This window comes from the organism of the source record quoted next, unplaced genomic scaffold, assembly GCF_019419815.1.
Source record: "Pyrus x bretschneideri cultivar Hongxiangsu unplaced genomic scaffold, Pyrus_bretschneideri_v1 Contig23, whole genome shotgun sequence".
Taxonomy (NCBI): domain Eukaryota; kingdom Viridiplantae; phylum Streptophyta; class Magnoliopsida; order Rosales; family Rosaceae; genus Pyrus; species Pyrus x bretschneideri.
The window spans coordinates 77707-90004 of record NW_025999535.1 but is presented as its reverse complement, the minus strand read 5'-3'; the positions used below and the strand labels follow the sequence as shown (position 1 = coordinate 90004).

At 38.1% G+C, this 12298-nt stretch overlaps 1 protein-coding gene across 1 annotated transcript; it reads left to right on the top strand.

The window, feature by feature from the left end:
* Positions 1-353: 353 nt before the first annotated feature.
* Positions 354-6587, top strand: LOC103967163 (probable beta-D-xylosidase 2). Its single transcript, XM_009380426.2, has 6 exons — positions 354-880; positions 1992-2270; positions 4358-4527; positions 4611-5053; positions 5144-5557; positions 5682-6587. Exons 1-6 carry the CDS (start codon positions 455-457, stop codon positions 6317-6319), a joined length of 2370 nt encoding a protein of 789 aa, XP_009378701.1. The 5' UTR covers positions 354-454; the 3' UTR covers positions 6320-6587.
* Positions 6588-12298: the final 5711 nt, after the last annotated feature.

Genomic DNA, 12298 nt, shown 5'->3' with positions numbered 1-12298 from the left:
GCAATGGTTTAATTTTTTAAATGAAAAATTTATACCCAAAAACGTATATTTTCTTACATGTTAAATTCATTGAAGTCATTAAGTAAAAGATCCAATAATGTGGGCAAGGCAAATAAAGATTTGATATCAAACCACGCATGTTCTAATGCCATAGAATTTTTTTGTAAGAATAAGTTAACTACTACTAATCACATTAATACTTCCGTTAACTAACATATTACCACCTACTACACTTTTACATTATTCTAACAAGATTATTCATGAATATCCAATATTCTAATCATGCATCAATGCGCCTGTCTTACATCATCCATATCATGTTTGCCAGTTGCAGTATGGCTATATATACCAGATCACTTTTGCCTCTCACAGCGCCCATCCCTTCTCAAAACATAATTTTTTTTCAGGGCTTGCTGCGCAGTCGGTTGCTTAGCCAATTAATTACAAATTATAAATGGCTGCTCCCACGCCCGCCATTATTAAGCTCTGCAGCCTTCTCCTTCTTTTACTTTTAGTTTGCAATCTTTTCGAGCAACCCAAAACTTGCGAAGCCGGTGAGTCCTTCGCTTGCAACCCAAAAGATGCGGCAACCAAGGACTTGCCGTTTTGCCGTGCGACATTGCCCGTACAAGACAGAGTGAGGGACCTTCTCGGAAGGTTGACATTGCAAGAGAAGGTTAAGCTGCTGGTGAACACTGCTCTGCCTGTCCCACGCCTTGGCATCAAAGGCTACGAATGGTGGTCCGAGGCACTTCACGGCGTTTCCAATGTGGGCCCCGGGACTAAGTTTGGTGGGGACTTCCCTGGCGCCACTAGCTTCCCTCAAGTCATTACAACCGCTGCTTCCTTCAATGCTTCTCTGTGGGAAGCCATCGGACGGGTGAGATTTTTTGCTCTCTTTAATATTCTTCTTCTATTAATTAGTGTATTCAGTAATACTGAAATATATTAGAAGAGTGAAAGAAAAGGTCGCTTTGTGCTTTTGCCTTTTGGGCTGTGACTGTGAGTGTGAATTACATGCAGCTTTCGGTTCTCTTCGTTTTGTTTGTTTTGTTTCTTAAGCATGAAACTTCAGTATTGTTTCTGGTGGGTAGAAATCGAATAATTAGTATCCAAATATACAAGTTGGATTACCGGCACTTTATATGAGTGTTAAGTTAGCGTTGTGAGTACGTTTGGTTAAGTAATCCAGAAGCCAAAGATTAGCAATATAAATAGAGTGAGGTATCTGTGGGAAAACAGTAAAACAAAACAGAGGGAAAGTATGTCACACGTATGCTGAGAATTAGTATTATTCCACTTTAATTATGTTCTCATAATTATGATATTGAAAAGGCAGATTTATGGTCCGATGTTAATTAGGAATAGCTTCATGAAAGGCTTGCAACTTTTTATGTGCAACTTGCTTGTTTATCCTTATCTTTCATTATGTCTCAATTATCAAGTTTTCTTACTGTAAATTCATTAATGTGAAATGGCAGTTAAAACTTAAAATAGAAAAACACTAAACTCGTCTGATCACGTGGTTAGTTAAACACGTTCGCAAAGAGTGGTGCTTCACGCATTGAGACTCATGCATGTGTGAGGTTGGATGGTACTCAAATACAGACAGGATGTTTTATTTAAAAAGTGGTCTAACCTATCATGCAATTAAATTGTTCTCGGTTGAGATATGGATATATTAACAAGTGGGGTTACAAAGGTAGGTGAACTGCTCTAGACTTTTCTAATTTCTAGCCCCTGCCATGGTGCAGAAGCTGTAAGGCATTACTTTTAAGTTTCATCCAGATCCAGTACTGGTAGTGGTACTCAATTGGATGAGCAATTTCTCTCAACTTGGATCGCGTTGAGTATTCCAATGACAAACTTAACTAGCGTGCGTACTCTAGCATTAGTAGGTCTAAATTTTCTAAAGTGAACATACTAATGTGCGCAATTGGGCATATAATATATATATACACACACACACACACATATATATGTTGGTGCAGGTCGTGTCAGACGAAGCAAGAGCAATGTACAACGGCGGTGTGGCTGGCCTTACGTATTGGAGCCCAAATGTGAACGTACTGAGAGACCCACGGTGGGGCCGGGCACAGGAGACTCCCGGTGAAGACCCAACCGTGGTGGGTAGATATGCTGCCAGCTACGTTAGGGGGTTGCAGGGAAATGACGGTAACCGGTTGAAGGTGGCGGCTTGCTGTAAGCACTTCACCGCTTATGACCTCGACAACTGGAATGGAGTTGATCGTTTTCACTTTAACGCCAAGGTAAGTAAGTAAGCAATTGATAATACAACATGATCGCATATACATTCATAAAATCACATTCTTACGTATATAACGCTTCTGTAATGGGATATATTTTTTGTATGCATATTTGTTTCTCTTGGTCACGTAATGGGAAGGATAAAGAGAAAATATCTATGCAAGGGAATAGATGAATTTCCTTCTTTAATGGCTACACATTGTTTAGTTCATGTATCTCATACTTGATAATCTAATAATTTAGGGTAGCAATTATATTATATATGTATATGTAAAGACTCTTATCATGAGTAAGTTGGTGATCCACCCTTGGAAATTTATGGCCATGCGCATGTGATACGAGATGAGACATGAGAGTTTGCTGCCACCCTGCACCTGCAGCCACTCTTATATACTTACTAACTGCCCAACGACCCCAACCCACTATGAGGAGCAGAAAGACTTATGGGCTAGATACAAGCTGTCGTCCTGTGATTCATACAATGTCACATGAATACCTGCGAATCATACAATGTCACATGAATATAAACTTTTTTTACATGACGTCGTGTGCTTATCATGAGTTGTCGTCACTGTTTACTCGTGTAGAAGTTCCTCCTTACGAGAGTTTACTTATATAGAAAACTTCACTTTAATCCTTAAAAAAGATGAGTTTTAGATTATAACCATGCGTAAGATCAAAATCTAATTTTAGTCCCTAACACATTTAATCATATCATTTATTAGTTATATTTTGTTGTATTATTTATCTTTTTATTTTTATTTTAATGTATTAATTACATTTAAATTTAATTTTTATTTCATTCATCATAATATATTTTAATGTCTACATTTAGGCAACTAATTTTTTTTATAATATATATTCCGATAACAATTTTGTATGTTCTTTATTTAGGTACATTAATACATTTGAAAATTTTGGTATATCCATCGGTACAAACATGTAGTTACATTGATTCAATATAATGCATTTCGGTCAATATAATGCATTTCGTTACTTACACTTTGGTACACACATTTGAGGATTGACTTTTAGGTACATTAATTCAATATATTATATTTCGGTAAATACATTTAGGTACATACATTTTGGTATTGATATTTAGGTACATACATTTTAGGTATTGACATTTAGGTACGTACATTTTGGTACATACATTTCGGTATTGATAGTTAGGTACATTAATTATATATAATACATTTCGGCACATACATTTAGGTTCATTATAATATATTTCAGTACAATCATGTAGGTACAAATATTTCGGTACAAAAAAGTCAATTTTATATATTTTGGCACAATCATTTCTGTACACTAATGTATTTATATATTTTTGTATCACAAATTTCTTTTAATATTTTCTCATTTACGTTCATTTCTAATTAAAAAAACTAAATATGTGCATATTAATAAAATTAAAATTTAATATGGAGAGATTAAATAAAAATACACATTAAATAACAAAAATTGAATGTAAATTTTGATAAAAGTACACTCAAGGGATTAAATTGAATATTTAATCTAGCACCAGGTTTTTTTTAAATTTTAATCTTTTGCAAGGACTAATGTTCAAAACCCCTTACTTATATTCCTCCCAAAATATCTCCTCTTTTTTATCCCTCCAAAAATCTCTCTCAAGTTTATGCTTTGGCTTGTCTTTTACATTTGATTTTGTTCCCTGTAGCCTGTATTATATATTATCAAACTGTCGGACAGTGTATAATACTGCTGATGGATTTGTGTACAACTTCCGCTGAAGCAATTATTAGGGCATATATGTTGCAGTGCATATGAGTAACGCATATATGTTGCAGTGCATATGAGTAACGTTAAAAGGATTGCATTATCCACACATCTATTTTTACTTCTCATACACCTCTCTGATTTTTCGACCATCGGAAATGAAGAAGATGAACACAAATTAACAAGAGTGTGTGAGAGGTAAAAAAATGTGTGTGAATAGCACTAACTTTTTATAACTATATATATATATAGTTTAGAGGGATTATCTTTTCGTCACGCGCGGGCGAAACACTAGTGTTGAGTGCATTTTTGAAACTGGAAAATGCATGGCATTTGGAATTGGCAGGTGAGCAAGCAGGACATGGAGGACACATTCGATGTGCCATTTAGGATGTGCGTCGAGGAAGGAAAGGTGGCGAGTGTCATGTGTTCTTACAATCAGGTCAATGGTGTCCCCACCTGTGCCGACCCTAATCTCCTCAAAAAAACTGTACGCGGTGCATGGCGCCTCGACGGGTAATTATATATAATCGCCATTATTTAACTAATTAACTAAGCACCCTCATACCATTTTGAAATAATTAAATGTTGGGTGGCAGCTACATTGTGTCCGATTGCGACTCAGTGGGAGTGTTCTATAATAGTCAACACTACACCTCAACGCCGGAAGAAGCCGCTGCCGATGCCATTAAAGCAGGTTTGGATTTAGACTGTGGGTCATTCCTGGCCGTGCACTCGGAGGAAGCAGTGAACAAGGGGTTATTGAAGGAGGTTGACGTCAACAATGCATTGGTGAATACTGTGACTGTCCAAATGAGACTCGGGATGTTTGATGGAGACCGCGGGTCCTATGCCAGATTGGGCCCCAAAGACGTATGCAGCCCACCTCATCAGGATCTCGCCCTTGAGGCCGCCTCGCAAGGCATCGTCCTCCTCAAGAATCACGGGCCTTCGCTCCCATTGTCCACCCATCGTCACCGCACTCTTGCTGTCATCGGCCCCAATTCTGATGTGACTCTCACAATGATTGGCAACTATGCCGGTAAGCATTCCACTAGCAAAAAAAATATGTGATCATATCATTTGTCGCGTGGTGTGATACTATAACATGATGCAACTTGATTACTGGTAGGTGTGGCATGTGGATACACTACGCCCCTACAAGGGCTTGGGAGTTTTGCACGCACAATACACCAGTGGGGTTGTGCGGATGTTGCTTGCGCCAACAGCACGTTATTCGGTGCAGCCATCGACGCATCCCGGGAAGCGGATGCTACTGTTTTGGTGATGGGACTTGACCAATCCATTGAGGCTGAATTTAGAGACCGAGCTGGGCTGCTTTTACCTGGAGGACAACAAGACCTCATATCAAAGGTTGCTGCAGCATCCAAAGGCCCAACTATTTTGGTATTGATGTCTGGTGGCCCAGTTGACGTTTCTTTGGCCAACAATGACCCGCGCATCGGTGGAATCGTATGGGCTGGGTACCCTGGCCAAGCTGGTGGAGCAGCCATCGCTCGTGTTCTGTTTGGAATCACAAACCCAGGTCCAGCTACGTACTAGCTTTTGAATATTTCTTTTTTATTTTCTACTTGGGAGCTGTTATCGGTAGTTCAAAAAGATCATCATATATTCATTTACTAATGTCTACTTGCTAATCCAAATCTCAGGAGGAAAGCTGCCTATGACGTGGTATCAAGAGGAGTACCTTAAAAATTTGGCAATGACATCGATGGACATGAGGTCAAACCCATCAAAAGGGTACCCGGGAAGAACCTACAGATTCTACAAAGGGCCAGTGGTGTACCCATTTGGGCATGGATTAAGCTACACCAAATTTATTCTTAGCATAGCAGCCGGTACTGCACCCACCGTGGTTGGAATCACGCTCGATGGCCGTCATCGTGCCTCTCAAATTAACACAACCACAACCGTTGATTCGGACAATGTCAAGGCGATCCGAGTGACACATGCAAAATGCAGTAGGGTGTCGGTGAGTTTTGATGTGGACGTGAGAAATGTGGGCAACAGAGACGGGTCTCACACTTTGTTAGTGCTCTCTACCCCTCCAGCACAAGACTGGGCTCCTCGCAAACAGCTGGTTGCCTTTGAGAAAGTGTATGTTCCGGCCAGGGCTCAACGGCGGGTGCGAATCCAAATTCATGTGTGCAAGTCCCTTAGTGTGGTGGACAGGTTTGGAATTCGAAGAATTCCAATGGGACAACACAATCTTCACATTGGTGACCTCATGCACTCTGTCTCCCTCAAACCCGCCACTTCATTAGGGTTGGGGGTCATCAAATCTTAATTTCTCACGCGCGTGCGTGCATAACTTACAAGAGGAGAAAGAAAGAAATGGGATACACCAATATATCTGTTTCCGATTTTATATATTTATTTTGTTGTGGTTGGTTATCAATCTTGATATATGTTATCATTGGAAATTGTTTCGTGATATGCAAATGTACTTAGTCATTAGACTGGAAATTGATTCATGAATTAAGCAAATGTACAATTAATTCCACTACTTTATATTACACTTGGAATTGGAGAATTTATAATATTGTCCTTCTTTCGTCATTGGATTATTATAAGGTTTGCAAGTTTGACATATATAAAGTAAATGGGTAACTGTGTAATAATGAAAATAGTTAACTAGAACTTGGTTTGGCGCGCGCACACACACACGCGCACACACACACATATATATATATATAGGCCAACTCATCATAGTGATCCTGCTCCTGCCACTGCGGACAATCATATGTTGCATGTGTTGATGCCTGATCATGTGCATAATTAAGCACAATGCCCTCCCTCATAACCGAGAGCTACAAACGCATGTGCAATCATCCCAGCAACTCAAGACAAAAACAAACCATAACAGCTGGTAATGGTATGGCATTGGCTCTCTCCTTTTGACATTTGTATCTCTGTGTGTATATGTATGTATGTATCATGAACGTTCAACAAAAGACAAGGACAATACCACATCCACAACAAACATCTTAACCCCAAACAAACCCAGCCCAATCTAATCATATGATAAGAGCAGAAAGACCCCACAGAATTCCCACAGCGTACCTACATACCTATATAATATATATATACACACACACACACACACCTATATACATGTGTGTGTGTATTAACAAGTTCTTACATCAATATTGCTTTTTTGTTTTATTTCCAATAAAAAATTTACAAGTTATTCGAAATCCTTTGAAGTATTCTTGTTATTACGGGATCTTGTTGATGGGATGCATTAAGTAAGGGATGAGTGATGTTGTCTTGGGTGAGTTTCTCATTTCATGCAGGGAAAATTCGTATGTTTGTATTCAATATCTAAAAGATGACGGGCTTATCAACTTTTAAATTCCACTATGTTTATTTTCGAAAAGATGATTATTGTGGATGTTAACTTCTCTTCAACCATAAGTTCGTTTAACATGGTTGTGAGATTTTTCTCTCTACCTCTCATAGAAGTTTCTTGTTGTAATTTCTTTATCATACAAAGAATAAATAAATAAACTATATATCATGACCTTAGAAGGAATTTGTGTTATTTTTAGTTTAAAGGACGACTAATTAGCTTTTGCAAAGGCTGTTGGATGCAGTGCCGTGGGGTGGGCTCGATCGAAAGGAATTCCAAAGACGAGTCCTTAGCTCCATACCACTTTTGCACATGTTGTTTGTTCCCAATTATTGCATCAAGCTTTCAGCTTTTCTCATTCGTCCATCCTTGCATCAAATTAGTATACTTAATTTAAACCAGGTGTGCCGCAATCTATATCTTTTGTTTGGGGATCTAACCAGCTACTGTCTCCACCAGGGAAAACCATCCATATTTTAAAATTAAGACATGGTTCATCCTTCATGTTTATTAAATTAATATAGAAATTATGTTTTGATCTTTCTCAGTTAACACACACACACACAAATGTTCGGTTTACCACATGTTGCTACGATCGAGTTGACTTTTCTTGTAATTTCACTACGTTGGTCAAAGATACTGATAAACCATTTCATACCAAGGCAGTAGGCACCATCAAATGAAAGCATAGGATTGTTAAAAATGAAAAGAAAATTGCAGGAAAAAAAAAAGACTAGAAACTTGAGTTGACTTGGTGTATAATTTCGCTTCCATTATACCAGTGAAATTGAGTACAACTTTTAATTAATATGAGAATAAAAGTTAAAATTAAAAAAAAATTTGAGGGAACCTCCACTTCCCATGTCAAGTTTTTTTTTTTTTTTTTTCCTCTCTCCAATTGGCATTTCTTGAACTGCGTAATTATTAAGTTTGTTGCTTTAATTATGTACTAATTTTTTGAGCTAATTATCAAATTCCACTTTCGGAATCAGGAATCTTTATGTTTCTCTTAGAAAAATGAAATAGTTTGACTGCCAGTGCCATGATATTTTGAAAGCATTACAATAATTAATTTTTATATTACAGTTAAACTATCAAGAAAATGACATAATTTGTATTTTTAAATTCTATTCAACTTATGTCTTTTTCTTAAGCATGCAGCGCACTGTTGAGAGGGATGTATATAGTTCAACGGTTTGGTTCATGTATTGAAATTCAGCTTCATTTAAGTCAGTAGTCGTGCACTTACTTTGATTAATTTAATTGGAGACTTGCCAACCTATATAACCAACTCTTGTTTGTTTCAAGTATGGTGGGCTTAAGGCAATTGTAATTAGGGTTTACGATTTATTTACAGGATTCAGATGACAACATATATAGAACTCAAAAGATGCAATATATTTAAAATAGTGATGCACTTTGGAAAAATAAAAAGACTTTGAAAACGGTCTTTAGCTATCAATATTTTTTTACTACAACCTTATTGGTTATTATTTTTCGGTCGAAGTCTTTGATATTAATATACTAATATATTTTCATGTCACTTATTATTTTTTTTTTAACTTAAAATTTAAAATTTGTAGTTCTTTATCTTGATGAGATTTTAAATAAAAAATAAATTATACTCCCTATCCCATAAAAGAAAATTCAAAATCAATAAAAAAAATCATGTTTTGCCATAAAATGTATGTACATATATATAACATATTCTATACATATATACATATAATAAATCTATATATTTATGAATATGTACATTTATGATTTAAAAAGCTGAAACATTATAAGAATTGGTACACTTAATATTAAAAAAATTGTTGTACTAAAAAAAGATTAAAAAATTAAAAATCTTTTATATAAAATTAATGAATCAAAACTTATTTTAATTTTAATTTTTTGTGTATTTTGGAAATGACACACCCCGAACGAAATCAGGGCGTGCTGGCCGTCACGTGGAAGTGACGTAGCCATGTGCACAGTGCAGAAGCTAATAAAATAGTAACGTAAAAGTACGAATAAATAAAAACTAGCATACATAAGTTAAAAGTAATTAGTGCTAGCGCAAGTGAGACACTAAGTTCAGAGCTAAAACCCCTAGAGCAGTCTAAAAGGAAAAGATACGACAACAATACACCCGCAGGTGGCCCTACGCTGGTGAACGTCTGTCAGAAATGCCGGGAAAGCCCTCTAGGACACCACCAACCTTGCTAGCTAGCTAGAACCTGGAGGGGCGCAAAACAAAAGCGTGAGTGGGCAAAAACAAAGCTTTTCGAAAACCATTACAAAAACAAGATGCTAACCCCTCGTCGTAAAACCTGTATACTTCCCAGAAAATAAACATATGTACGTATATATAGATATGCCAAAACACGCTCAATAGTGCCATACCAAATCTCACGATGAAATGCAAGTGCTTAGGTATAAATCACATCAATAATATATAGTCTGGCAGCCGGAGTCACCTAACGTGACCTGTACGGCTGCATCTAGAGCTCAAATCTCAATAGCAATAACTACCTGCCCACGAGTCGGAACCACCTAAAGTGGTCTGTACGACAGGCCTGGGTGTAATATATAGAAACGCTCTAGTGCTACGATCACGTGAAGGCTGTGCGAATAATCGCGGATCACCTACGAGTCGGAACCACCTAAAGTGGTCTGTACGACAGGACTGTGCACCTAACTTGGATCCAAGCTGAGCGTGTGGTGCGGGAGGTGAACAACACGTGAAGGACTGTGCCCTACTCTGGGCGGGAGCACTAACACCGGGGGTGTAGGTTATGAGCTCTCTAAGCATCTCTAATCACTATTGAATGCAAATATGAAATAACGCTTACCCGACACTTACCTGTGCATCCACAACACCAATTATGCATACGTATATATATATATATATACGATTAATAAAGCCACTAATGATGCATAAGGAACGATAATATAACACATGGCATGTAACTAATAACATTTAAATCAATTTCTGGGAAAATAATAGTATATAGGTATATACGGAAAACCAAAAGCCCACTCACTGATAAGTGGAAGGGTCGTAGCCCCCCTGCCTCGAGTGACCACGCTCGTCCTCGGGATACGTCTCACCTATATGCGAAAATACTATAAAAACGTTAATTTTAAAGCACATAACCTTCCTTTCGTAATAACTTCTCATACATTGCTCAAATTGGACAATTGAATATACCAACGTGCTCTACACAATCTCAGGATCACACCCAAATTTTCAGAAAAATTTTCCACCGCCGCACGCGCCCCCACGCACCGGCCAAGGCACGGCCACACGCGCTGGCCACGCGCAGGCAAATGCTTGGCACGCTGACGGTGTCAACTGACGCCGTTAGGAATATTCCGTCAGTTTTGACAGATTCCGTTAACGGCGTCAGGAATATTCCGTCAGAATTGACGGAATATTCCGTCACCTTCTCCGGCGCCGGAAAATTGGGAAATTTTTTAACTTTGATATCTCGCTCGTTTTTCGTCCAAATTTCATGAAACTACCACCAAAATGAAGCTTAGACCTAGGAGAAGACAAATATACAACTTTTAAGGGACAAAAACCACAAAATCTCACCTGTCCAAACCACCCAACTCCGGCCAACTTCAAAACCAACGATCCCGACGTCCAATTTCTTCAAACGAACTACTCCGAGCCTCCTTGGGACTTCACTAAGCTATCTACAAGCTTCATTTCCCCTAAAACGTGAGAAATTACGTTCGCATGAATAGTACCTAAATCGGACATCGTCGAAATGACGTGAAAACGATAGAGTTCTCACCTGAAAATGGTACGACTGGACTCCCACGAGGCTCACGAGTTCGAATGTGTACTCAGTTCCTTCGATCTGTGGGGATTTAGTGAGTTATGTGTGTGTCCGTACGTTTTCAAAGGGAGAGGAAGGGAAATGGAGCTCGGGACACAGACAGAGAACGGGACAGAGGGTTAGGGAGAGTGAGGGTGTGAGTGTGTGGCCCTACACATGCCAACACAACACAAAACAACCAATGGATGAAAAAGAAACGAACTAGGGACAAAACTGTCTTTTCACACGTGCGTTTTTGATACTTTCGGGACGGGCTATCACAGGAAATGTTTTAAATTGAAAATTAAATAAAAGATTAATGAATGTGTGTGTGTGTGTGTGTATCAAAACCCTAAATCAATTACCGATTTTTTTAAAGTTATTTACTGACATGTTATTTACATTAAGACATCGATCAAAATCTGAAAACCAATAAGTTGCAGTGAAAAAGCATTAGTATCTAGGGACCAAATACTAATTTTTTCAAAAAAAAAAACAACATATTAGCTGACAAATTCTATAATACAAATAAAGTTCACATACAATAATAGAGTTTAAGATAGTGTCTCAACAAATTTCGTCGGTTCCAAATTCAAATAAACATGTCACTTAGTAGTACGGTCTTTTGACATTCTTCTTCACTTGTAAATAAGAGGTCTTGGGTTCGATTCTCGCTAAAGGCGAATTTGAACCACATTGTTGCTAGTTCATTGTGAGGCTTAGCCTATTTTCCTATTTTCTTAGTGTAAATAATATCGTTTGTTAAAAAAAATTAAATAAACATATTATATTTAAAATGGAAATTAAAATGGAATTGGGTGGCAATATTAGTTAGCAACTTTTGAGCAAAGCAACAAGCAAGAGTCACACCACACCACCGCCACCACCACTGAGAGTGTGTCTGCCTGAGCACCCCCAACACAACCCCAATTAGGCTGGCGTTGTTGGCCATTTTTCACTCATCAAGCTAATAAACCAAGAAAACTGGTTAACGTCGTCATAAAGCTGCACATCTTTGCACATGGGAGTGGGACGGACGGACACCTTTTCCCACGTGAAATTTGATCCACAAGACACTTGCGTCCCTCTCTGCTGCAGCTGC

Excerpts from the sequence above, each read along its gene's own strand:
- LOC103967163 (XM_009380426.2), top strand. The coding sequence starts at position 455 with ATGGCTGCTCCCACGCCCGCCATTATTAAGCTCTGCAGCCTTCTCCTT. Across the intron at positions 4,528-4,610 it reads GGTGCATGGCGCCTCGACGG|CTACATTGTGTCCGATTGCG; the intron begins GTAATTATATAT and ends GTTGGGTGGCAG. Across the intron at positions 5,558-5,681 it reads GTTTGGAATCACAAACCCAG|GAGGAAAGCTGCCTATGACG; the intron begins GTCCAGCTACGT and ends TCCAAATCTCAG.